Below are 27,998 nucleotides of genomic sequence, written 5' to 3' on the forward strand. Positions count from 1 at the left end.
CACATCTACCACCTTTTGTTATTAAAAAAATTTCGCATACTTTGATTGGTAGGTTCTACCAAAACCAGAGTTATTACTTATTAGAATCTTTTTTATGCTTGGGTTTGCAGTACTGGCATTGGAGATTTGATGTGCTCTTAGTTGCCTCAAGTTGAATTATTTTGTTGTGGTCCTTGTGGATGTGAATTTTGTTGTCATCAATTAGGTAACCATAATAGTTTTTTTCAAACAATGAAACCAAACCGAAACCGTTTGAAACCAAACCAAACCGAACCAAATGGTTTGGTTTCATTTTGGTTTTAGCCTCAAAACCACACCGAACCAAACCGCAAAAACTTGCGGTTTTGGTTTTGGTTTCACTCAAAACCGCACCAAACCAAACCACGCCCACCCCTACTCCGATTAACTGTTAATCGGTAGCAAAATCGGAAAATGTATTGGGCAGACGCCTAGGTGGGATTAGATGGGTCTAGGCGGAGCTATATGGGTCTGGCGGGGCTGGGCGGAAGCTAGGAGGGCCTAGGCGGGCGTATGAGAAGACGCCGAGATCTGAAAATATATTTGGAAAAATAATGTTGCAGGTCGGGAGGAAGAAGATGAAGGGGATGGGGATGGGGACCACCATATTAATTTTTTACTTAAAGTTTAAAGTTTAAACTGATGGGTGGGGTGAATTTGTTATGGTCCCACCATGTCCTCTCTTTTGATTGCACGGGTCCTAGTCCCAATTAACTCTCTTTACCAATTTTTTATTCTTTTATTTCTTTTAAGACCATCTACATAAACTGGTAAAAATCTATTATTTTAATATTCTTTTTTCTTTTAAGACCATTTACATTAGTATGTATTTAAACCCTAACATCACATATATTATTCTTTTTTTCTTTTATTATCTTATCCATGAATTATATACAAGTATAATTTTTTGTAAATGTCAATATGCACTCATTTACAAGATATACAATAAATTTACCTAAATCCGCCTAGACTCTGCCTAGCCGCCTAGGCGCTAGGTGCCAGCCTGTTGCCCGGCTAGCGCTTAGCATTTTTTAGAACCTTGCTTCGCATGCACGTAAACCGACGTATATATTATCCGGATAACTCACTAACCAACATAGGCCTACTAAGCCTTACATAGTCTCTAGTAATACTAAATTTAATATTTAAAATCAATTCGTAGCATATTGACCAAAAGTAAGGAGTAATTAGATTAATACATATAAGGTTTCCCAGATCCCCCTACCTTGAATTCGATTGATTTTGTTCCTTTGAAGAACCTAATTGGAACATAAAATTACAATCAAAAGTATAAATACCAGTAACACGCCTTAATAACCAAACTAAGTGTTTAAACACAAAATTAATATTATCTAAAGAAAGTACACTGATTCTGAAATGTACCACTCAAATAATATCACTCAAATAGTAGTAAAGAAGATTAGAAAGGAATCTGGAAAAGAAGATAGGTGTGGCAAAAATAGTACTCTGCTTCTCCACAAAATCTGCAGAAAACAGCACCATTGGACCAAGTTTAGACTCCCTTTGGAACATTCAAAACTAAACCAAATCGCGTAATATTATATGGGTTTTGAAGCTTGTGATTTGTACTTTACAAGCATATAAAGTTTGTAGAAAACAGAGCTTTGAATTGGAAGTTATGCCAACAGAAAAATGGAGTCTTGAAATTGGAAACCCAGTTTTCTGCTACTGTTTGGCAGCTTGTGACCCAAGTTTAAATAAGGTTTTGATCAACCAAAACTCAACGGAACTGAGTGAAAACAATGGGGTTACGATCATGAACATATGTACTTTCAATACACTAAAATTTTTTCTTCAAGGGAGCACATAAAGACCTAGAAATTAAGAGCCAAAGAAGGCTACTCGAAACTTGAGTTTTCTTTGCCAAGAAATCAATTTTTTGCAACTTACGTAACAGCCCATCTCCAATTCATTTAACAAATCCCAAAATAATTCCAGGTAGTCCGGAAGTCATGTATCCAAAACTAACATGACTCAAAATTAACAAGAAATTGACCTTCAGAACCAAACCCTTAATCAAGAAATTTGATTAACACACCCAATCCGAATTACCCAACTTTAATTCATGTTCAGACTGGTTCATTGAATGGTAGAAAACCCTAAACAAAACCAAGAACTCCAAATATATCATGGTAGTTTCAATTCAAATATATATGTAGCAAGCGTCGACAACACCGACCAAAACCATAAAAGAAATTGAAGTAAAAGAACCTCATGCTCATTCATTGAATCTGATCAACAAACACCACACACAAACGAAGAACAACAGATATTGTAGGACATGTGGAATTAACCCATGGATTTCAAAATTATAAAAATTAATCAACAAAACCAGAAAATATCAAACACATTTTAAAGCCTTCCGTCTGTTATGCTACTCACCATTTATATGTATAATCTCTTGGTAGTCTTGCTAATCTAAAGGACATCATAATGATTGGACCAACATGAAGTCCATCGAATCTGCATCGGCATCAATCGAAGGGTGAGAGAGTGTGTGTGTGTGTGAGAGTGAGAGAGTCGGTGCAGTGTAGCTTGGGAAAAGTGTGAGCCGAGAGAGACTCTTCCCCCCACCCCTACTTCTCGATAGTTCTCCTTCTCTCTCCTTTTTCTCATTGGGCCTCCCCCCACAAAGTGGGAGTTATATTGAATTTATAATCTAAAATTTAGTAAAACGACTTCAAATGTCCGCAACTATACCGTCATAATCCGGACTCGCAAACGGCTTTTGCCTATGTGCTCGTGGTTTCGAGATCTATTCGAAAACGTTACTTGTGACCTCTACAGGTCAACGAATTTTAAAGATTCAATACGAAATTTCAAACCGATAACTATTCAATTTAATTTCTAAATTAACGGAATTAAAATTAACTAATGAAAATAGCGAAAACGTGTAATACGAATTTAAATAACGAGATACGTAATTAATAGTGAAATTCTAGGGACGAGATTTCACACTAAGCCCACCCATTCTCCTTTAGTATAGATAATATCGTTTGTTTAAAAAAAATAAAATCTCACAAATGTCCTTACTCCTTAATAACCTCTAAGGCCATCTCCAACCGAAGGAGGGCCAGAGGGCTCGTTTTAGCCCTCTGGCCCTCCAAGAAATTAATATTTTAATGAACAATGCATGACCATATTTCTTACTATCTCCAACCGAGGGCCAAAGGGTCATAGGGCCAAACATAGCTTTGTCACAAAAAATCATCTCCAACCAAGGGCCAAAGGGCCAAAGGGCCATAGGGCCAAACATAATTTATTATTTAAATTAAAAACTACAATAACATCAATTTAAAAACTATAACAACTTAAATTTAAAAACTACAACTTATATTTAAAAACTACAACTAAAATCTAAAAACTACAACAACTTAAATTTAAAAACTACAACAACTTAAATTTGAAGTTCATAATCAACATCATCTTCATCATCCGCCATTGCAGGAGTATAGTCGGAGGTAAACAACTACCGCCGGGTCATTATTTCCCTCTTTTTCCTATCAAAATAGGCCTTACTCATTGGAGTGTAATCCGAAGTGTCCCCTTGCATATTCCTATCATCCATCTCTTATTGTATTTGTTTGGCTCGTTCTTCATGCCTACGGTTCATTTCTTCCGCGGCAAAGGCATTTTGCTCCACCATTAATCGCAATGAGGTCGCCACTTCATGTTGAGCGGCGTAATCATCCTTTGCCTTACCCTTTTCCTTCAACCTTCGGGCCTTGTTTTGTCCCATAGCCCTAGGTATGGAACCTTCACCCAAAGACGAATTTTCTACCCTCGTTTCTTGAATGGTAGGAGATCCATCTTCATCCCCATCTACAATTGAGGATTGAGTTCTTTACACCGGCGTATGACCTACTATATGTTGAGGTGGATCTTCAAATAACACCCACCCTTTACAAATTTCCCAACAACCGTGAAACTGAAAGGATTTTAAGCTGTCATCCATATACAATTCCTCCGCTTGACATACCTAGAAAATATAATTACAAAAATTAAAGGAAATTAATTTATGAAATTAAATGTAATATAAATAAATATTTAAAATAAATTGTGAAAATACTTACTTCGTTGTAGTAATTGGCGATGCTTTCATGCCTACTTGCGGTTGCTATCAGTGCTTGATGCCATTTATTCAAACTTGGATGAAGATATTTATTCCATCTTAAAGAACAACTATTGTGGTTTTGGGTATTCGTGGAGTGGTGCCTTTGTAGAACTCATAGTATTTTTGGACACACGAGTCCGTCCAAATACCTTCACTTGTTTGAGAAGTCCCCATCACACTATCTTCCGAGACCCATCTATAAGCCCTGCAAAGAGCTTCATCTTCTTTTAGGGTCCAAGTCCTACCTTTCATTGTAGATGAGGCAATTTGAAAATTATTGAAAAAATTGAAGGAAAGATTATTGGAAGGGGTAAGAAAATATGAGAATTGTAATGGTGAAAAATTTGTGACAAATGGTGTACGAATGACTTAGGTATTTATAGAAAAAAAATGAAAACTTTTTAAAAAATTTTTGGCCCAAAAAAAAAAAAAAAAATCAAATCCAACGATAACTGACGTCATCTAGCCATTGTGTTTAAATTATAGCTCCGCTCGGGGCCGAAGGTTGGCCCTTTGGCCATTTTTTGTCTAGTGGGGCCCACGAGCCATTTGACCTGACCCTCGGTTGAAGACAATTTTCGAACTATTTTTGGTACCTTGATCATCTGGATCCTTCGGTTGAATATGACCTAATTTATTTGGTCAAGCAATATGAGTTAAATTAGTTACCCAACACATTATGACTACATCTTTACAACTCGAGTTCGAATCTCCTAGCATATTAGGTTGGATTAGTTAAGATTCAACATTTTGCGCTGTAAAGAAAATAAAATATTTGTGTCCAAAATCCCCTCGGTCAATGCATTTATTCACTATATTACCCCACCTGTACAACTTCAACACCCTTCACCACTTTCCTCCAACTCCCTCCTTCATCTCCGTCCCCTCCAATCCTCAATGGCGTCCGTACAATTCCGTACGCTTCTCATCGTCTCGGCGATACTGAGGGTGGTTTTAATCCTCTACGGAGAGTGGCAGGACGCCCACATGGAGGTGAGGTACACAGACATCGATTACATGGTATTCTCAGACGCAGCTTCTCTAATGGCGTCTGGCAAATCCCCATTTGAAAGATCCACTTACAGATATTCTCCTCTCCTCGCCTTTGTGCTCATCCCCAATTCGATTCTCCATCGCTCTTGGGGCAAATTCATCTTCTCAGCTGCAGGTACTTTACTTTTTGTATTTGGAAATATGCGCAAATAGAAGTGGTTACAAACTTTTTATCGAAAATATAATTGCGGATACTAAACAGACAATAACCCGTATATAAATCCTGGCTTTGATCTTGTAACCGGTTCTATTTGCAAGTATTTCTCCTTTTGTTTTATTATTTGTTTGAGTGGAGGAATTCAAGTGACATTGTTTTTGTGTTGTGCAAATTCTGTAGATTTGCTTGTGGGTTTGTTTATAAGGATCATACTGAAGCTTCGTGGGGTGCCGGAGAAATTGAGCATGATTTCAGTGATTGTTTGGCTCTTTAATCCGTTTACTTTTACGATTGGGACTCGAGGGAATTGTGAGCCAATTGTTTGTGCTTTGGTTCTTTGGGTCTTCATATGTCTTATGAACGGTGTAAGTTTCTTTCTTTGTCTAAAATTTATTTCCCTTTTGGCATTGAACTCATCAGAGAATAACTGCTACTAAATTACTCAGTAATGAAATTTTCTCGGTATTCAGTGAGAGTTATCTGTTGAATTATTAATCGAACTAGCTATATGCTTCTATCTCTTGAGTTTTCTGTAATGACGTTTAATCCTCTCATGATTTGTTCTCTTATGCGGCAACCGTGCTAGATACCAACAAACATGGCAGTACATTTGTTGTTTTCCATTTTCGATATTGGAATTATGATGTCGATATTCCCAATGTTCCTCGGATTCAGAAAGGTTCTTTGCATTTTGTGAGCATGATCTCTCTACGAAAGCCCAAGTTGGCATTGCATTCTGCTATAAGCCTATAAGTAGTGTTAGTCAAATTCTATTATTTTGAATGGTTGTTATGGCTTCTGCCCATAACTGTCTAACTCTCCGATTTTTTTCTTCATGACAGGACGTGTGTTACAAGCTGCATTTTGGTATGGGCTTGTTGTCCACTTCAGAATCTACCCCATTATCTATGCACTCCCAATCCTTGTGATTCTTGATCCGCATGTGTTTCAGCCTGGTCAGAAACCTAGACTTCAATATTGGAATCGTCGGCAAGAATCACCTCAAAGCAGTTCTGGTACAAGACTCGCTCAGCTTCTTTGCCCATGGTTTCTTTTGAAAAGTGCATTAACACGAGAAAGGATACTTTTCTCCTTTATATCTGCGGTCGTATTCTTCCTTTTCACTGGTTTATTCTATCATCTGTATGGGTGGGATTTCCTGTACGAGGCTCTGCTGTATCATCTTACCCGTACTGATCCAAGGCACAATTTTTCCATTTACTTTTATCACATCTACCTTCAGTACCACCGTAAACTTTCCATATTGGAGAAACTCGTCTCATTTTTGCCTCAGTTGATAGTCCAGGTTGTTCTTGTCTTGAGTTTCGCCAAAGACCTTCCATTCTGCTGCTTAGTTCAGACAGTGGCATTCGTGGCATTCAACAAGGTTTTTCTCTTTATTACTATTTTCTCTTCTACAAATTGCCGGCTTAGTAAATTTTTTTACTTATATGATTGACTTTCGATGTTGGATTCCTAGTGGTTATTCTCATTGAAAACCTCTGCTTCAATACTGTACCTTTTTTTTGGGTAGCGTGGAATACTGTACTTTCGACCTTGGAAAATTTTGATTTCCCGACTGAATCAAAATTACTTCTGTCCATTGTTGACAGGTAATGACTGCACAATACTTTGTTTGGTTCTTTTGCCTCTTGCCTCTGGTTCTCGCTTGGAGCAACATGAAGCTTAAATGGAAGGGCCTATCGTGCATCGCATTGTGGGTAGGCGGTCAACTTCATTGGTTGTTGTGGGGTTATATGCTTGAGTTCAAGGGACAAAATGTCTTTCTTCAACTCTGGACGGCAAGCATCATATTCTTAGCTGCAAACACGTACGTTTTAGTTTCTCTCATCCGCGATCACAGATTTTCTCCAGTTTTCGCACAGTTGGAGAAAACCGCCAAGGACTCGAAGAAACTCAAGTGATAAAACATGTAGATCTGTTTTGGAGGTTTACGTATAAGTTGACAATTTAGTTCTCAGTTTCTTCCCGCTGTTTTTGGTGATTAGATAAGCACATTTCGGCTGTTCGTTTATTGGTTTTGAAGCAATGTTTGGCTCCTTACATGCAAAAAAAATCATTACTCCTTTAATGACGATGGGACATCGCAGCAATCTTAATTTTTCTTTTCTTGAAAGCAACAGCAGGATATTTCATTGATTAAACAGATCCAGATACGTAGTAGGCCGGCAAGATATTGCCGCATTCAGTCGCAAGCAAATTTAGGATTAAGTCAGTAGGCTCCTCAAACTAGGAACAAGAGGCCGAATCCATGTGAAGAGCATGGCGAACTAGACAATGCGCAATACCATTAGTTTCTTGACGAGTATGGGCAACCGAAGCTCCAGTGATCCAGAAAAGTATAGCCTTTGAGTCTTCCACAATAAGCCCCACTGCAGACATATTCGTTGAGCTCTCGTCCAATGCTTTGACGATCTGGAGTGAATCACATTCGATTAAAACATGATTAAGACCCCTCTCCATCGCCAAAGTCACACCCACACCACCCAACCTCCTGTCTTCACTCCATGCACCATCGACATTAATCTATAAAATACCTGGCAGGGGTTTTGACCACCTAGCAAGAGGAGTGGTCTCTGCACTTGGTTGAGGAGTCTGCGAACTCCTCTAAAGATCAACTTTAGGAAAATTCATTCAATTTTGAGAACGCTTAATAATTCGTACAAATCAAATAAATTGACGGTTTATTATGAGAATAACATGTCATCATAACATTCAATTTGTTTGACACATAAAGGTGGCCAAACGGTTTTCAAATTGAATATATTTTTTTAGAAATGATTTTTAGATGATAAATCAAATGAAGAGTTTTGAATATGATGTTTGTACATTCAAAGGATATCACGTCGCCATTAAATAAAAGAAAAAAAAAATTAAGTACTATATTTCAGTTTGATGTGAAAGTGTAACAATGGATTTAGTGTCCTACTAATATCGCCCTTATCATATTTTATCCATAGATTGACTCTGTTCGTATGAGATGAACCAAATCCTTATTGAATTTTATTTTTCCATCAGAAGGCCTCATTGAATTTTATTTTGGGCAATTTTATTTGAACCCATACAACCTCTCTCTACACCCAAATTATTTTTAATTAAAGAATCAATATCTCTTTAAACCCAAATTTACTATCTAAACTACCCTTACAAACTCAATTCACTATAGAAAAATTCATCTTTACACCCATTTAGAAAAGAAAATCCCAAAAGTGTGAATGAAGAATTAAGAGTTTATCATGGCAACCAATTGTTATAGATGAATTGATCAACATCATCAATTTGTTTTTTAAACTTTTGCGATGTCGGTTTGGAGTGCAAGGTTGTTAGGAAATGATCTTCGCCAAGCTCTTAATATAGTCCAATTAGCTAGCTTGAATGTGATTCGTGGAACTAAGTGGTGAATTTGTATTTCAAGGTTAAACAATTTAGTAGTTGCTAGGCAAGCAATTGAACTAGTACTTTTGGAATTTGAATTATGTAAAATTATGTGGACACCTTAGTGAAAGTAAATTTCAATAGAACTTCTCATCACGTATTCTTGAAGGATCATGGCAATAATTTTCATTTGAGTGATATATGTTGTTTTTACAGGCATACATAGTTGAATTGGAAGCAGAACTAAACAAATAACAAGAAGAGAACTCACACTTTAGACATGCACTCGTAATGACATGGAAAACATTTCGATGTGTTGAAAGCTTTCTGACTCTTTTGTTTCTTGTGATGATATTGTTTGTAATTATTGCTCTTGCTAATCGAGTTAACATGAAGCTAGTGAGGAAACAAAAAGCAACCAGATTTAATTATTAGCTGATCGTAGGGCTTTGTGGCAGCTCTTCGGAATTTAGTTAAAATGAATGTAGGATAAATGTTGTGTGATGGTGGAACTTGATTATTGAGTATGGGTTTATTGATAGATTTTAGTTTTATTCTTAATTTCATCTTGTACTTGATGGTAATTATGCAATATGATAAAATAGGCAATTCACATTTAGAATTTAAGTTGGGTGTAGAGAAAGGTTAGATGGGTTCAAATAAAATTTCCCTTCTATTTTCCATTAGAAAGGGCTCGTACATGTTTTGCACTACCCCTGAGAAATTACCCCTTACATATAAACTCATGTGCACAAGTTGCTCTCAGTGGTAAAGAGGAGTATTGCCCTTGAATCACGGCATGCGTTCGAACCCCCTTGGCTGCCTAATCTAACATCTAATCTTACAAATCTATCATTTGACGAAAAAAAAGAAAGAAGAAAACCTCATATGCACCAAATATTGTCTAATATATGCATTTAACGAGGAGCATTATAGAAGTGACACACCTAAATTAAAATTCTCTCCCAAATTAGAGAAAATTAATTAGAATTTTATTTTATTAATGATGAAGAAAAATTGTTTGAACTAAATATTGTAGGGGCTACTTCGAAGAGTCGACCCTTCCAAAAATTCTCAAAGGCACAAGGCTGAATCCTGTTAAGCATTATACAAAAAAGAGAACAAAGAGATTGTAAAAGAAGAGGAAGGAAACAGAGAAGGCTTAGAGAGAGAAAGAGAATGAATTTGCACTTGTATTTTCTGGATTGATTCCCTGGTTACAAGGATACAATTGCTATATATGTGAATACTCAGCTAACTGCCTTATTTGAATCTAACACTTAGCAACAATCCTAACTAAATATTATAACAGCAACAATCCTAACTACCTTATCTATTTGGCTACATACTCTAACATCCCCCCCACAAGCTCATGGTGGTCCAAGCATGAGATTGTTTCATTTGGAGAGTATTTGGCAATCTAAACTCTTTCTGGATAATATTCCTTGAAATTGGAGAGTGGAATATCTAGTCACTGCTGCACATATACTCTGCAAATAAGAAAACCTCCTAGCATATGGAGCTTGTATTTTACCATTATATCGTGTATACCATAGTACCCAAATCAGCATAAACTTGGTGCCCCCACCTTTATCAAAAATTCTCATATGGTAGCCTAACTGAATATCAAATATACTTCCACCTTTGCATAACCAAAGTACATAAAATCCTCGGAACTCATGTACAACAGTTTGAGTATGAACACCAATTTTCGCCTTGTTGTCAGAGTTAAGAACTGAAAATATCACTTGGATACACAATTGTAAACCCATTGAAATCGACTGAGAGTTTGCACTTTCCTTGTCCATACATTCCAAAACTTGTTTTTCAGCATCATCTAAACACATTTCATCTTCTGAAACAATGAAGTGAGAGAGAAAACCAGACTGGCGATCATAAGCTGTATGAATTTCAACATTATAATTGCTCTGTAAATGAGTTTCATGATTTTTGTGTTGTTTATGGGGTGCAGTGGGCTTTATGACAGTGATGGTAGCCAACCCATTAGCTAAGTCAAATGAATTGAGGTCTTCCAGGACATGATCAAGCTCTGGCTCATCTTCACCTTCATCATCTACATAGTGTTCATTCTCAGAGGAGTCTGATTTATGCTGCTTAGATAAGTTGTTTCCCACATTTGGATATCCAACATATCCCACAACTACATTACTAGAAGCTGAGAGACAATCAACACCAAAATGATCTTTTTGTGAACAAATTTGATGTGTAGTAATTTCAGGTGGCAGAGAACTAGGATATGGAGATGGAGGTGAGCTAAGAATTCCATTATAACTATCAACATTATTATCATAGCTTGACCTAAAATTGGATTGAGCATGATAACCACCACTGAAGCCAACATGAAATTGAGAGCTAAAGAGAGGAAAGAAAGAACCTTTTGTCTCACATTCAACAAAAGCACAATCCACAATGGCTTCCTCAGCAAGCAATTGTGCATGAAAGTCCTTGAGTGAAATGATACTTTCACACCCTATGAGTACACATTTAAATGTGTTGCATTTTGGAGGAAGTCCATTCAACGCAATGATCACAAAGTCTTCATCAGCAAGTGTGACACCAAGAATAGAAAGTCAGTCCCCTGTTTCTTTAATTTTTTGGAGATACTGGGAAATTGAATATGATCCCTTCTTAATGTTGTAAAGATTAGTCTGTAATTTAATTATACTGGTTTTTGTACTTGGTAAAAAAAAACTAGTTTTGAAGCATCTCTTGAGAACTCTTGCTACAAATTACATAGGAAATAGTGGATGAAGAAAGTGTGGTAATAATTAACAACATCAAGGAATGATTATGCATTTTCTAGACTTTGTACTTATCGGTTTCAATTCTTGAAGATGAAGTACCAGATGTTACCTCTGAATCTCCTAAAGAAGTAGAAGGAAACTGAGCAAGACACAGATTAAATCCGTCAATGAACCCCATAATTCCATGGACTTCAAGCATCAACTGCATCTGAAAACGCCATTGTAGATAGTTGGTCACATCCAGTTTCACGGTAACATATGTGGAAACAAATGGAATCAATCCAGTGATCAGTGATTGCAAGATTTGAAGTTGATTCACAGTTACCATTTCAAAAAATTGCAAAGAAATCTGTCTGAGGAAAAGGCTTAAACACTTGGCGTGCACAAATTTTCAAAGCGAAGAATGAAGAATTGGGTAATCTTGATACACCCATAAGACAAAAGAAGAAATAATTTCGTGTAGCGGAAGCAAAAATAAAGGATCGAAGAAGCTGATCAAGCTTTAATGGCGACTGATACCATGTTAAGCATTATACAGAAAAGAGAACATAGAGATTGTAGAAGAAGAAGAAGGAAACATAGAAGGCTTAGAGAGAGAAAGAGAATGAATTTGCACTTGTATTTTCTTGATTGATTCCCTGGTTACAAGGATACAATTGCTATATATGTGGATGAAAATTTTCTCCTTCTCCTTTTGTTGACCCTAAAAACTACCAAGTCTACGTGGCGCGTAGGCCGAGTAATCTATAAGCTAACTACATCTTTTGGTTGAATGCGGAGCGTGCCAACTTGTCGGCCAAGCTCGGCCGAGGAGAAAAATTTATTGATGTTGCGTTGGGTGCGCGACTGACTTCTGCGTCTCGCGATTGCGATTGAGGAAGGAACACGTCTTGGCCTCTTGGGTTCTCGAACTTGAAGACAAGGCTACTATTCTTATGAAGTTCACAAATCATCACTGTCGGATTCGGTCACAGTGATGGTATTCGTCAGAGTAAACTCACTCTGAATCGACACCAAAGTGTAAGGGCACAAATACTCAAAGCGGATATATGTCTTAACAATAAACGTGGTTCGGTCGTCGGAATGCCAAACTCTAAATCCCACTTGAGAGTATCCAATCATAAACTAACTCGGCATGCAATGTGCCGAGCCTAATAAACTGTAACACCTCACTTTGCCGAGAAGGCTAATGAGATGACCTCGATCAATAAGGATTCGGAAATCCTTCTCGACCGAGACTTGGATAGATAACCAGTCACCCTCGACACAGTGCTATCTATGTTGACTGAAGATGCTGCGAGACTGGCTGGTTCTATGGTGACAGTGCTATCTATGCCGACTGAAGATATCACCGATTGCCTTCATAGTGCTGTTTATCCAAACTGAAGGTGTGCTGGCGAAAAAAGAAAAGGAAAAAATCTCAAGGTTGTTGAGAGAATTTGCGCAGGGCAGTTGTGTGTTGAATTGGAGGGGGCTATTCCGTTGCACAACGCCTCTGTATTTATAGGGATGTGTTGCATTGATCCCTGAGCATATTTTGCGTGGATCAGATTCATAATGTAACTATCTAACCAATTTAAAAACCTCCATCATTATCTTCTTTTCTCCTTATTTTGTCCATCATTATCTAAATATATGATAATCTCCATGTGCTGGAACCAAGGTGCAATTACGCACTTTTCAAAAAATTCAAACTTGATCCCATCTTTTCCATTTTTTCAAAGCCCACAAGTTCCAACTTGATGCAATTTGCTTGATCAAATTCTTGGCACCCTGCCAAGAATATTCGGTTATCCATGCACGCAAAACAACCCTCTGTCGTCTAGGTGAATTCCAAACTCATTTGTTTACTAATTATCATCATCATTTAAATGGATAATAATCAATTTGTAGCACGCCACTTGAATCTATCAGTCACCTAAACTGATCACACCCACACATCCACATGCCAAACATTCAGATTAACTTGAATTATTATCACCATCATTTAAATGGATAATAATCAATTTGTAGCACGCCACTTGAATCTATCAGTCACCTAAACTGATCACACCCACACATCCACATGCCAAACATTCAGATTAACTTGAATTATGCTACTGTGTTTCCAGCTGGAATCTTTCATAATAAATTATTATTAAAAGATAATTATGATAAAAATCATAACATTATCCCTTAATAATAACCAAAATGAATTATCTCAACTTTTCATCTGACGGTGTGAAGTTATGCTTTCTCAACGACCTTGATTGCATGGATCGACGGTGTAAATTTTGGTTGATTCTCCACTGCTTGCGTGTAAGAAACCCGGTGTGTCTTAGGGGTAACTTTGTCCTTTTTACCCAAAAATCCACGTGTCACCTCTTGATTATTTTTGGCTCCACAAGTGCCCCCACACCTGTTGGGCTGCTCGTAGGAAAGGGCAGTAGGTGTAGAGATCTTCTTGCTCTAGGAAACTTAGGACTGCTTTTTATTTTGATGTAGATTCTCTCTTTAATATGAAATTAGATCCTTCTAGGAAAGGGAAATAAATTTCTTTCAACGCCTTTTTAAGTCTACCTTAAGTGGGTTATTAAATCAACTTTGGAGAGTGATTCATTCTACCCTACAAGAGAGAGAGCTTAGAGGATATTTGTTCCCCCTCCTCTAGCAATCTTCTACATCTTGCTCGTGCAAAGGATCGTCTTTCTTTGCTTTCTTCGTCTTTTCTGGGCCACATCGATGCAAGAAAAACTTAATTCTTCTTGTCTTCTTCTTGGGTGGTGCTGCCACGGGGTAGTCGTCGAGGTGATGCGGCACGTCGACTGGCAGGGGCCAGAAGTCGGTTTGGCATGGGCCAAGGAAGTGGTTGACATTGGTCATTGCTTGCGTTGCTCAGCTTGATTAAAGCTAAAGGTTGGCTCGGCATGGGTCGAGGAAGTGGCCTAGCATGGGCAACGGTTTGGGCTGCCATGTCTGGACTGAGGAAACTGCTTGAGTTTGATTTCTTTGCTGCCGTAGATGGAGCAATCAAGGATAGGGCTGTCAAGATCGGAACTGCCGAAGATGAAGTGTTGGATAAGCGAACTATTAAGTGCAAAAAATGGTTGCTGCCTAGTTGATCTTCAAGCAGTCGATCTTTTAAACTATGTGACATTCTCACATTAAAGAGCTTACCCAGGTGGGTGTCGGGAAATTAGTTTACCCTTTCGCACTGGAGAGCAATTAGTTTACCCTCTCACACTGGAGAGCAATTAGTTTAACCTATCGTACTGGAGAGCAGACCCTTTTGGGTGTCGGGGAATTGGTTTACCTTTCGCACTGGAGAGCAATTAGTTTAACCTCTCACATTGGAGAGTATACCCTTTTGGGTGTTGGGGAATTGGTTTACACTCTCGCACTGGAGAGCAATTTGTTTAACCTATTGCACTGGAGAGCAGACCCTTTTGGGTGTCGGGGAATTGGTTTACCCTCTCGCACTGGAGATCAATTAGTTTACCCTCTCACACTGTAAAGCAATTAGTTTAACCTTTCGCACTGGAAAGCAGACCATTTTGGGTGTCGGGGAATTAGTTTACCCTATCGCACTTGAGAGCAATTAGTTTACCTTCTCACACTGGAGAGCAATTAGTTTAACTTCTCGCACTGGAGAACAGACCCTTTTGGGTGTTGGGGAATTGGTTTACCATCTCGTACTGGAGAGCAATTAGTTTATCTTCTTGCACTGGAGAGCAAACCCAGAAAGGGTTTTGAGCAATTGTTGTGGATAGTAGTTGAGCTAGGCTTATGAATAACTTCTTGAATCTTCATTGAGAATAAAGAAATAAATCAACTGTGCTGGAAGGTAGAAACTGCATAACAAACTGGATATTCTTCGGCTTGTGAAGCCTTGTTCGTCAAGCTGCTTGAGTCTTCGAACTTATTTGGAAAAAAAATCTAAACGTGGTTTAGGGGGTGATGGGAACTTCCTCTGCTTGTGTAGGCCGTTTTGTTGACCTGTCAAGATACTCATCGCATCGGCCCTCATTTTGTCAGCTTCTCAAGGTACTGCTTCCACTTTAGGCATCCGTTGATAATGTGGCCTGGTCCTGATAGAATACACAATATTTTGTATGATCCAGCCTGGTAAGATCGCCTTTCATGGGTGGCGGCAGTTCGAACCAAGGTTCATTCTTGAGCTTGCGGAGAATTTGACCGATTGGAACTGTGAACTTGGTAAATGTTTCAAGCGCTGAGTCTTCTCTAGTCGGGGAACGTTCTATGTGCTTCTTTTCCGACTCATTTTTATTAGATTGCTTGGCCTCGTCCCATAATGCATGCTTTTCTGCCAAAACATACGAAGCTGTTAGGATTAATTCTTCTCCCATGATCAATTTTTCGAATAAAGGATGTTCGGTGGGAAGCCCATTTCTGAATGCTGCCATTGCTATGTCTTCGTTGCAGCCAACAATCTTGGCCTTCTCCACCTTGAACCTCTTGACATAGTTGCGAATTGTCTCCCAAAGGTCTTTTACGATGCTGAAGAGATGGTCGGATGTCATTTTGATTGAGTGGTTAAATGAATACTTCTTAGTGAAAACAAAGGAAAGTTCGTTAAAACTTCGGATCGACTGCGGTGGTAGAGTGTGAAACCAGTCTTGCACATTGCCTTGTAGAGTTGTGGCAAAAATTTTACACATAAACGCATCGTTGTTCCTGTAAAGGATCATGGTACTGCGATAATATTTGAGATGTTGATCCGGATCTTCGTCTCCCTTGTACGGAATGAAGTGAGGCATAGTGAACCCGCGAGGTGGATCTATCCACTCGATCTCATTCGTGAATGGTGACATGCTTATGTTGGTCATGTCTCGTTGAAGCGTATCGTTAGCAGCTTTGTTTCGTTGGAAATTACGCAGTCATTCAGTTAGGAGCCTATCAACTTCTTCTTGAATTTGCCTCTGCTGGGGCAATGGAATTTTCGATTGCCCCCGGTCGTAACCTATAGGTTTGGGCCATTCTTCCCTCTGCTCGACTTGTCTATGTCGCGGCTGCGGTGCATATGGCATTTTCCTGGCAAGCGAACGGGTTGCTCGCAGTCTGCCGGTTGAACTTGAGTCGGATTGAGCGATTTCTTCTTTCCGTTTGCCATGCTGCCTCCTCCAATGTGAGGTGGAGAATACTCCTTGTGAGCTTGGTTGTGAATGATCATTTTGCTTGGAAAGTTGTCCATGTTGATAATCAAAATGTGACCTCAACCGTGAACGTATGCTCGTCCATGAGCTTGATCGGGATTGCACGTTCCTCCACGCGCTAAGACGAGAGTATTCATTATCCCAAGGACCTAGGCAGGAGCGTAAACTACCAGAACGCCCGGACTGTGGCTAGTTGATAGGCTGCTTGCCGGGATGCTGGTGGAGAAGTTCATCTGCCCTTGTCCTACTTAGGGATACCTCGTCTAGGGCACGTTGGATCTCGGTGCGTTTCAAGAGTTGATTCACCAAGGTTGTCTGTTGTGCAAGGGCGCTGGTCAACTCTATGACTTGTCGAGACAAATGTTGTTCGCCATTTGGATTGGAAGAGCTTGGAATGAATGTGCTTCCTCGAGCAATGGAAGTGCAGTAGGCTCTGGGCACGAGATTTGAATTGAGAAATGTCAAATCCGCGGTGAAGTGTGGTGAAAATGCCCATGGCTCAATGGTTAGTTTGGATGGTTGAAATAGTCTTGGGCCGATTTGGGCTGCTTTGAGTGTTACAGAAGCAGGCTGGGCCGCGGGAGCTGACTGGGCCACGAGAGTGGGCTGCTCAGCGGGTGATGCTCGCGAATGCGAGGCTTGGGCTCAAATTGGCAGCGCATTGGGCTTGCGTTAGGCATGAAGTGACATGGCTCGGGCCGTGGCTTTGGTGGCATGGGCCTTGGATAGCACCGCTTGGGCCGTAGTGGTGGAGCTATGGACCTCGCCGCAGGTGATTGCCGTGGTGGCCACCACAGTGGTTGCCATGGTGGAGCCTTGTGGTTGTGGTGCCGCTCCCCCTAAGATCACATTTAGTCTCGTGGATCGCCGCGGTCCCATTTCTTGAATATTGGAATTTTCACTTGTGGAATTTTCTAAATTTCTAGCCATTGTATTTCTCTTTTACGTTTTATCAAAGAATCTTGGCAAATAAAAAATTCTAATAATAAGAACGTACGAAAAATACAAGTGGACTAGAAAATATAGAAAATAGAAAAAAAACCTTTTTGCGTGAGAGTCTTCTATGAATGTGAATCTCAACTCTCAATGAAGTGGATGCAAATTTTCTCCTTCTCCTTCTTTGACAAAATTGCATCAATAAAACAATTAACACATTTGGTCAAGGCCAAGAGCCTTACGTGCCCACGATGAATGGGGGGGGGGGGCTTTGGCCGAAGAACCTCCGATGCCAAAGTTAGAAATTAGAGAGAAAAAGTGTTTAGAGAATTTTTGGGAGTTTTGCAAGAGTATGAACTTGGGTTTTTAGAGAGAATAGGGGCATATATATAGCACAAGGAGGTGGCCGGCCCTTGAGCTTTTTTGTGTGAAAAATTAGTGATTTAATTTGGTGATTTAATGGATTAATTGAGGATTAATCCATTAATTTGCCTAATTAATTTATATGGGAGGTTATAGAATAATTTCTTTGTAGAGGATGTAGAGTAAAGATGGATGAGATAAATTTGAACTTGTTACCTATTTTTTGGTTGATTCTCCATTGCTTGCGTGTAGGAAACTCGGTGTATCTTAGGGGTAACTTTGTCCTTTTTACCCAAAATCCACGTGTCGCCTCTTGATTATTTTTGGCTCCACAATATATATGAATACTCAGCTAACTGCCTTATCTGAATCTAACTGAATATTATAATAGCAACAATCCTAACTGCCATAATTATTTGGCTACATACTCTAACAAACCCAAGCCTAAGAGGGGATTTGGAAATAGTTTTCAACCAGCAATAGACGTGCCTCGGTTAGAACCTTATTAGCTGCATCATTGCTCCAAGCGCAAAAATGACAACACGTTGTGGTTGGCTCCAGGCGTTTGCAACTCTGCATTCTTCACTTGATCGATGTGGGACAAAGTTTTTCTCTTAAATATGTCTCAAGACTCTTAACAATCTAACACATCACACAATTATATATTATTGTCAAAACAATCCAAATATTACAAGCCAGACGACAAAGCAACAACACTAGAAAATTACTTTTGAAAACAAAAAAGCACTTGTTGAGAATACCAATCGACATCCTTAAGTTTAATTGTTGTGTAAATTTATGGAAAAGCTTGAATCATTGATTGGACCGCATGAATAGGTGTGATTGTGTATCGGCTAAATCCAGCCTCTCCAAGAACATATCCCCATTCCTTCAAGGTCCTTTCTTTGCCTGTGTTTGTATGGGCCAGCATCACCATGCCTAGCATCAATCTCACATCTGCTAGCTTGTTTTCTTCTTTTCCATCTTCGATCACAGCTTCTATGATTATAACTTTCCCTCTATCGTTCAGAATAGCTTCTCTGCACTTTTTAGGATACGAATACAGTCGTCGTCTCCCTAGTTGTGAAGAACCCACTCAATTCAAAAAAAGAGAATTAGATCATACTTTTCACATAACGCATCTTGTCTATCAAGCAAGAATAGAGGAACCCCATTTTTTCTCGATGGTAATAAGCAAATCACATGATGTGATGGTTGATATGTTTGTTAACTGACATCTTAATTATATTAAGTCATAAGTTGTGCTCCCTAGCTCTATTGAGGTTTCATTGGGGGATTAATATTAAACAAGACGACTGCTAGCTAGCAATTTTCAAGGCAATAATCTTCCTAAGTGGTTTAATTTTATTGGTTTCCTTAAACTATAAATATACTAACCATGATAAGTTCAACATCAGCCCACAAAAAAAAGTCACCTCCGACATTCTCAATCCGATCACACTCCTGAGCAACATACACAACATAAGGAAGATCAAAGTTGATGCCTCGAATCCACGGACAAGTCTCGACCAACAAGCACAACGTAGTCCCATTACCACCACCCACACCTACTATTGTCTCGAGCCCTTTGAACACCTCTAAACAGCTTTCAATCACTGTAGGCACATCTACCCTTGCATCACAAGCCATTGCATCATTGATGAGCTTGCTGTGATCAGGATTGGCGGCGGCAAAGCTCCATAAATCTTCTCCACGCACTACCTCAAATGACGGATTGCTATTTCCTCAAAGCCGGGCACTTAGGCCGTGCCATGATGCCAGCATTACTGGGCTACTCTCGAGCAAAATGAACGCAGCCACGCTATTTTCTCCGGATTTTAATAGCCGTTTGGACAAAGGTTTTTGTGCATAACCTTTGGGGCCTAATTCCGTTGGTTTTTCTTTGAATATTTTGAGGTGGACTAGTACCCTCATGACGCGGTATAGGCGAGAAGGATCACAACTTAGAGCAGACGAGAGCTCTAAGAGTGTCATGGGGCTGCCATGGCTTTCAATTGCATCCGCTATCCCGAGTTCAATGGCGCATTTTACAACGCGATTTTAACAAATCCGAACACATATTTCCACACATCCACTTTCGCACGCTCTTCTTCTTCTTCCCACGTTAACTCTCTTTTTGTATCTTCCGTTTTTTCTCTGCGTGTGCGTCTTGTTGTCGAAAGCTCAACAAAATGTGCAAGATCGTGAGTGGAAACAAACAATGACAAGGAAGAGATAAACAAACAATGAAACCAAGTAACACACAGAAATAATGGGTTAGTTGGTCTCTTTTCACTCTATTTCATTGGCTCCGTAAGAAGCTCTTTATATTACAAACTATATAGCCAATATCTAAAACCATTAACTACATGTTCCCACCTCACTTGACAACATTTATTGCGAGTACTAGCTATTTGGGTTAATATTTGAACATTGGACTACAAGTATGTGGAAGCCCAATGATGCCGATTAAAAGAAAACTTGCCCGAAACCCATCATCGAGCCCATAGACAAGTTGGCACCTTCCCATTAATGCATAGGTCATGTGCCTATGATTTAAAATGTCAAGTGATGGGGACTAACTCACAATCGGCCAAAAACCACTTTTCAGTGGCAACACAAGTAAAAAGCTGATGACTCACTACCCTCCAAGTGTTTTCGGGCAAGAGCAAAGTCACTATAGTCGGGCTAAACTGCCTATAAAAGGAGGAAGAGGCCCAAGAGACAAGGATACTCAACCAATCAAACAAACAAACATACAAATTCTGGTCTCAAGCCAGATTTGCATCTAAAAGCTGTAATCAGCCCAAATCTCAATCATTTTAGGATCATTCCCTACAAAAGCCATCTTTTGTCTAGTTTAGAAGCTCTGCTATCACCCCTAGTGGCTTAGTATCGATTCCCTTATGTAAACTTGTTTACCATCCATCCCTTTTTTAGCATATAAACCCTGTAAAATCCTTTGATAACAAGAAGTTTGAGTAACTTGGGGCACAAGTAATTGACTAAACACAATCTTGTTCTACATTTGCTATACTGAGATAGTAGTGCACGCCTAGCACTTGGTTAGTTTTGATTGCGAGCCTCAATGCCTATACCTAAGGCCCCACAAAGGCACATTTCAAAACTAACTCTATCCTCTTCTTGCAGCACATTAGCAAGCAAGAGTCTGACTACACATCTAGACCCGGCAGTTTCTGACACGACACGAAAATGACACGAAAATACCGAGTTTCGGGTCAACATGATAACTTATCGAGTGACCCGTTAAGAACCCGTTAATAACGGGTTCTTAACGGGTATACACGCGGGTAACACGTGGGTAACCTGTTTCGACCCGTTAAGAAAAAAATTATTTTGATAATTTTAAAGTTTAATTACTAAAAGATTTATTATAAAATACAATAGCCATATTAATATATACAATATATTCTATATTAAATATATAGTTTTGTATTATTATTCTTTATAAGTTAAAAAAAAAGTTTTAGTCATTATTTATTTTTATTATGAGAGCTCCTTATTATCATTATCAGGATAAATATTACTTAACATATTGTTGTCCAAAATTAAAATAAACTAATATAGTATTTGTATAGGCAAGAACTAAGAAGACACACATACAAGTATGAAAAATGTGAAAGAATATATAAACACTCGTGATTCATCATTATTCCTCCACGAGTAGATAATGGTTACACTTACATTATCGTTTAGATTTTTAAAATCCTCCAAACCTTCATGAATAATGTTTTTTATTTGAGGGAAAAATTAATAAAATTAATAATTATTATTATATAAGTGTAAAAAATGTAAAAAAAAAAATATACAATCACTTATAGTGACAAACTTTACAACTTTCATGAAGGGGTTAGCTTCGAAATCCAGCACTATAATTCATAAACCTTAAATTTATATTTAACCGTCGATTGCCATTTACGCTTTATTCTTCTTACTGAATTTCATTTTTAAAATTTTCTTTTTTGAAAACATGATCATTTGGCGGATGTAAGAAGATAAACGGTTTAGATCTTTGATATCATGTTTCGATATTTATGTTTAATTGAAATATGAGTCGATGTCATATAGTTTGTAGAAACTTTATAAACATCAAGCAATATTTTCACTAACCGTAAAACTCTGAATATAATATCAATGATCCAAACCGTTCATCTTCCTGCATCCTCTAATATATCAAGTTTTCAAAAAAGAAAATCTGAAAAAAAATAAAATTTGATGAGAACAATGAAGCGTAAATGTAAACAACAATCAACGGTTAAATTTTGATCTATGATTTATATGATTATAGTGGCGAATTTCAAAGTGAAGCTCTTCATGAAAGTTGTAAAACTTGTCATTACGAGCGTTTCTACATTTTTCTATATTTTTTTTACACTTCCACATTAATTAAAAAATTATTAAAGACTTTAGGTAAGTGAAAATATACTTAAAAGAAAAATGTGTTTTTATGTTTTGGACGTGACAATATGGTATGTATATATTTATTTAGTATTATGTTTTTCATTTTATTATTTATAGGTTTAAAATATATTTTCCTTAACGGGTAATGGGTCGGATCATATTACCTGTTAATATTATCAAGTCAATTTGGAGTCGGGTCATTTTACCCGTTTATTTTAACGTGTGTTACACGACACGACCCGTTAAGATATCGGGTATGACACGAAAACGACACGAACACGAAAATCACGACACGAATGCCAGGTTACCAATTCCTTGGGGAGTTGTGTTGAGAGCCGATGAGCTCTCTCCGGAGAAATCTTCGCCTGAACACCAGCCATGTCCATGTTGACAGCTAGCTCTTATCAGTGTCATTACCAGAAATTCTGGTTTGCCCTGCTAAATTTTGAGGGGACAAAATTTTGTAAATTAACTTCTTCGTACCCGACAACTTCACAGGTTCGTAGGGTTAGTAAAGTCAACATTTTAGGTTTACTAGAAAATCTTTTGAGATGGAACAATGTCGCAGGGTAAAAATAATTCCGTAGGGAAAAAATTTGGCGGCAAAGGAAAAATTTGGGGCGCAATTAATGAGGTTTTATGGGGTTGATAGCTGTTCATCATGTAAATACAGTTTAACTGACGGATTAATTCAGCGCGTAAGATTATGTGGTCGTCTACAAAAGCCTAGTTTATGACGTGTAAAAGAACAGGGAAACATGTACTTACGAGACGAGTAATTGAAATAGTGCGACGACGGATTCCGTTGGGTAAGATGTGGTTCACCATTTTGCTCAGACTGCTGCCTTGTTCCCCCATTTACCCCTCACCCTTTTTCATTGTTGTGCTTTCTGCAGGCCCCATGCTGTCCCCCGTTGCATCTCTCTCCATCTCTTCCTCTTCGAAATATTTGAAGGTTAGTTTATTTTGAGTTTGTCATTATTTTTTCCTTTGAATGTGTTATTTACGATTAATTTTTAGTGGTAAGCATTAACTTATTTAGTTGTGATATTTGTATATGTTGAATTGTGTAGGATGTGAAATTTGTAGTTGTTTTTGAAATATATGTGGAGTAGGGAAATTTAATTTGTGTAGCATTATTAGTGTAGGACTTCATGGTGTGAAAATTGGTAAAATTTCATTCTGTTTATATGAATTTAATTATGTTGAATTAAATTCGTATAATAAAATCGAAAAAAACCTTAGATCCATTTGAGATTTTGTTGGAAACACGTGTAGATGTAGTATGCGGCTCCACAATCTAACTTAATCTTGAATTGACCAGTTCGAACAATTTGGGAGTGCACTAGTATATGTGGGTTTGCAATGAATTTGGCTAAGTTTCGGTTGTGAAAAATTCGGTTGTATCCTCCTATTATTCTTCGAGTGCCTAGTAGATATTTATCTGTAATATCAAATTAAATATATTTTTCTAGAGATAATTTTCAGATGATAAATAGAATAAAGAGTTTTGAATATGATATTTGTACGTTCAAAAGATATCCGTTTTGCCGTTGTTACATAGAGAGGCAATTATCACCATATTAACAAAAACAACATTAACTCATATACGCCAAATATTGTCTCGTATATGCATGAAACGAGAAGAGCACTACAGAAGTGTTGTGCACAAAATAAATTTCTCTCTCGTAAATTTGAGGAAATTAATTAGAATCTAATATTGTTAATGATTAAAATAAATTGTTTGAACTAAATATTGTAGAGACTCCTCCAAAGAGAGTTGACCTTTTCAAAAATTCTCAAAGGCACAAGACTAAACCCAAGCCTAAAATGGAGTTTGGAAATAGTTTTCAACCAGCTATAGACGCGCTTTGGTTAGAACCTCATTAGCTGCGTAATTGCCCCAAGCGCAAAGATGACAACACATTGTGGTTGGCTCCAGGCGTTTGCAACTCTACATTCTTCACTTGACCAATGTGGGACAAAGTTTTTCTCTTAAATATGTCTCAAGACTCTTAACAATCTAACACATCACACAATTATATATTATTGTCAAAACAATCCAAATATTACAAGCCAGATGACAAAGCAACAACACTAGAAAATTACCTTTGAAAACAAAAAAGCACTTATTGAGAATACCAATCGACATCCTTAAGTTTAATTGCTGCATAAATTTATGGAAAAGCTTGAATCACTGATTGGACTGCATGAATAGGTGTGATTGTGTATCGGCTAAATCCAGCCTCTCCAAGAACATATCCCCATTCCTTAAAGGTCCTCTCTTTGCCTGTGTTTGTATGGGCCAGCATCACCATGTCTAGCATCAATCTCACATCTGCTAGCTTGTTGTCTTCTTTTCCATCTTCTTCGATCACAGCTTCTATGATTATAACTTTCCCTTTATCGTTCGGAATAGCTTCTCTGCACTTCTTCAGGATACGAATGCAGTCGTCGTCTCCCCAATCGTGAAGAACCCACTACAATTCACGAAAAGAGAATTAGATCTTACCTTTTATCATAACATGTGTTGTAAATCAAGCAAGAATAAAGGGACTCCATTTTTTTTTTCTTCATAATAATAGCAGACTACATGATGTGATAGCTGATATATTTATTAATCCTCATCTTAATATAATAAGTCATAAGTTGTGATCCCTAGCTCTATTGAGGTTTCATTCGGGATTTATATTAAAGAAGATGACTACTAGCAGGTAAAAGCAATAATCTTCCAAATTAAGTGGTTTGTTTTTAAGTTTTAAAGCCAAAATGGTTCGTCCCCGAGATCAGTATAACTTATTAATTTGGTCATTCAAATTTGAAATCAATAGAAATGGTCCATGATTTTGTCTACCATCAATCGTTTTGGTCATTCCGTATAAAATCTCTGTTAAATAAGAACAAAATGACATTTGACAAAAGTTGAGGGTATTTTGTCATTTTAGTCCTTATTTAACGAAGATTTTTCACGTAAGAACCAAAATGATTGATAGTGGACAATCTCATATACCACTTCTATCAATTTTTAATCTAAGGGACCAAAGTAACTAGTTATATCAATCTCAAAGACCATTTTGGATTTAAAAAAAAACCCTAGTTTTATTGATTTCCTTATACAATAAATATACTGACCATGATAATTGCAGCATCAGCCTTCGGAACACAATAAAAAAAGTCACCTCCGACATTCTCAATCCGATCACACTCATGAGCAACAGACACAACATGAGGACGATCAAAGTTGATGCCTCGAATCCACGGACAAGTCTCGACCAACAAGCGCAACGTAGTCCCATCACCACCACCCACATCTACTATTGTCTCAAGCCCTTTGAACACTTCTAAACAGCTTTCAATCACTGCAGGCACAGCCACCCTTGCATCACAAGCCATTGCATCATTGATGAGCTTACTGTGATCAGGATTGGCGGCAGCAAAGCTCCATAAATCTTCTCCATGCACTGCCTCAAATGACGGATTGCTATTTCCTCGAAGTCGGGCACTTAGGCCGTGCCACGGTGCCAGCATTACTGGGCTACTCTCGAGCAAAATTAACGCAGCCATGCTATTTTCTCCGGATTTTAATAGCCGTTTGGACAATGGTGTTTGTGCATAACCTTTGGGGCCTAATTCCGTTGTTTTTTCTTTGAATATTTTGAGGTGGACTAGTACCCTCATGACGCGGTAAAGGTGAGAAGGATCACAACTTAGAGCAGACGAGAGCTCTAAGAGTGTCATGGGGCTGCCATGGATTTCAATTGCATCGGCTATCCCGAGTTCAATGGCACATTTTACCACCGCGATTTCAACAAACCCGAACACATATTTCCACATATCCACTTTCGCACGCTCTTCTTCTTCTTCCGACGTTAACTCTCTTTTTGTATCTTCCGTTTCTCTCTGCGTGTCCATCTTGTTGTGCGAATGCTCAACAAAATGTGCAAGATCGTGAGTGGAAACAAACAATGACAAGCAAGAGATAAGCAAACAATGAAACCAAGTAACAAGTACTCAAAGATTTATGCTAGTTGTAAGTTTTGTAAACTGCAGGTTTAATATGAATAATTAGTAATCCAGTATGATTAAAGAGGTGCATATGGATATAGTGTTTAAACACTCAACATTTAGGATGCACAAGTGAAAGATGGAAAAAATATGAGATTCAACCGCAAAAGAGTGGATGTAATTAGCTAGTGTGTTTTTCTTGGGATTTCTAGCATCTACAAATATATGTTGAAAGCTTGGGATTTCTCACACACACATGTGTGTGTATATATAGACATAATGGCCTTTATGGAGAGGGAAAACTTTTTTTTTCTTTCAAAAAATGGAGATTAGTTATGGGACCTATTCCACGTTGAACTTTAACAATCCAAGCTGTCTATTTTTTTTATCTCCCGATTCATAGATCATCCATGCAAAAATTCAATTCAGTTTGAAACCATTTACCTATTTAATTGTTATAATGAAATTTCAATGTTTCTTAGAACATTGTGTTTGTCAATTTCTTTGAACTTAACCAAATGACTCAATTTTTTCCAATTTGCCTAATATTTTGCAAGAATGATCGTGCACCTTGAAAAATAGATGGTTCGGATTATTGAAGTTCGATGTCGTGTGAGCCCTAAACAATCCCCATTTAAAACAAAAGGATGTGGAGTCCTTCCCTTAAAGGCTTTGTGTGTGTATATATATAGGGATAGGATCAAGGGACAAAGATTTTGACGAAAATTTTTACACTCTTTTGTAGCCTTTAGATCTTATAAGATCCAACAATCTTGATTCATAGTGATTTCGAGGATTTAAAAATTAAATGACATGGATGATAATGTAGATTATAACTAATATGGAAAACGCTAATTTAATTTAAAAGGAATATCAAATAATAATAAAATTGAAATATAAATAATCAAACTTTGAAATATCTAATGTAAAAAATAAAAATAAAAAAATAAAATGAAAATTCCATTTCCATCTTTGTCGAAGAGGTCTGCAACTTCTAGATGAAAAGTCTTTCTTTCCTTCAAACAAAGAACCCTAATTACATAAAAAACATGATACCATGCAGAAAGAATTTTACTTTGAGAATAATTTAGGGTTTTGTTTTGAGTTTAAGCACCCTAATCCTAGGCTAGCAACTCAATCATTTTGCCACCTCCATAGCAAAACCCTATCGAGCCAAGCATTGAAAATTTCTGCAGCCACAAACTCATCAACCATTCATTGTGCATCATATTAAAAAAGAAAGTGAAATCCAGGAGTCAAGATTGAAGATTTAGAATTTAGGGTTTTGTTCTAAGAAGATTCAAGACATTGATAGCTTGATTTGTTGTAGTATGCATCAAAATTTCGTATCAATCGAATTAGAGTATCTCAAGTAATGAAGTGCAAGAACATCGATTTGTCTCCTCACCTTTCTTGGGTATTCTTCACTGTGGGTTTCATATTCTTTTTTTTTATCAGTTCAAATGAAATTTTTACTTTTCAATTTTATTGTATTAGATATTTCTGTTTAATTTAAATTAATGTTTTTCTTATTGGTTATTATCCACATAATTATCCAAGTCATTAATGTTTAAAAATCTCCACATCACTCTTAA

At 37.8% G+C, this 27,998-nt stretch overlaps 3 protein-coding genes and 4 pseudogenes across 3 annotated transcripts; 1 reads left to right on the top strand and 6 right to left on the bottom strand.

Annotated features, from left to right (window-relative positions):
• Nucleotides 1–3,451: 3,451 nt before the first annotated feature.
• Nucleotides 3,452–3,931, bottom strand: LOC126621917 (uncharacterized; annotated as a pseudogene).
• Nucleotides 3,932–4,960: 1,029 nt separating this feature from the next.
• LOC126624636 (GPI mannosyltransferase 1-like) lies at nucleotides 4,961–7,455 on the top strand. The gene is made up of 4 exons (XM_050293714.1): nucleotides 4,961–5,321; nucleotides 5,544–5,726; nucleotides 6,206–6,750; nucleotides 6,977–7,455. The coding sequence occupies exons 1-4, from the start codon at nucleotides 5,051–5,053 to the stop codon at nucleotides 7,286–7,288; spliced, it is 1,311 nt and encodes a 436-aa protein (XP_050149671.1). The 5' UTR covers nucleotides 4,961–5,050; the 3' UTR covers nucleotides 7,289–7,455.
• Nucleotides 7,456–15,561: 8,106 nt separating this feature from the next.
• LOC126622680 (uncharacterized) lies at nucleotides 15,562–16,350 on the bottom strand. Its single transcript, XM_050291429.1, has one exon. It carries the CDS (start codon nucleotides 16,348–16,350, stop codon nucleotides 15,562–15,564), a length of 789 nt encoding a protein of 262 aa, XP_050147386.1.
• Nucleotides 16,351–18,383: 2,033 nt separating this feature from the next.
• Nucleotides 18,384–18,512, bottom strand: LOC126624854 (U4 spliceosomal RNA; annotated as a pseudogene).
• Nucleotides 18,513–18,772: 260 nt separating this feature from the next.
• Nucleotides 18,773–22,784, bottom strand: LOC126622681 (acetylserotonin O-methyltransferase-like; annotated as a pseudogene).
• Nucleotides 22,785–24,172: 1,388 nt separating this feature from the next.
• On the bottom strand, nucleotides 24,173–24,315 carry LOC126624853 (U4 spliceosomal RNA; annotated as a pseudogene).
• Nucleotides 24,316–24,429: 114 nt separating this feature from the next.
• LOC126623711 (acetylserotonin O-methyltransferase-like) lies at nucleotides 24,430–26,645 on the bottom strand. The gene is made up of 2 exons (XM_050292691.1): nucleotides 25,531–26,645; nucleotides 24,430–24,878 (listed from the first exon to the last, which is right to left on the bottom strand). The coding sequence occupies exons 1-2, from the start codon at nucleotides 26,308–26,310 to the stop codon at nucleotides 24,576–24,578; spliced, it is 1,083 nt and encodes a 360-aa protein (XP_050148648.1). The 5' UTR covers nucleotides 26,311–26,645; the 3' UTR covers nucleotides 24,430–24,575.
• Nucleotides 26,646–27,998: the final 1,353 nt, after the last annotated feature.

The sequence above is a fragment of the Malus sylvestris genome, chromosome 5, assembly GCF_916048215.2.
Source record: "Malus sylvestris chromosome 5, drMalSylv7.2, whole genome shotgun sequence".
Lineage (NCBI taxonomy): Eukaryota > Viridiplantae > Streptophyta > Magnoliopsida > Rosales > Rosaceae > Malus > Malus sylvestris.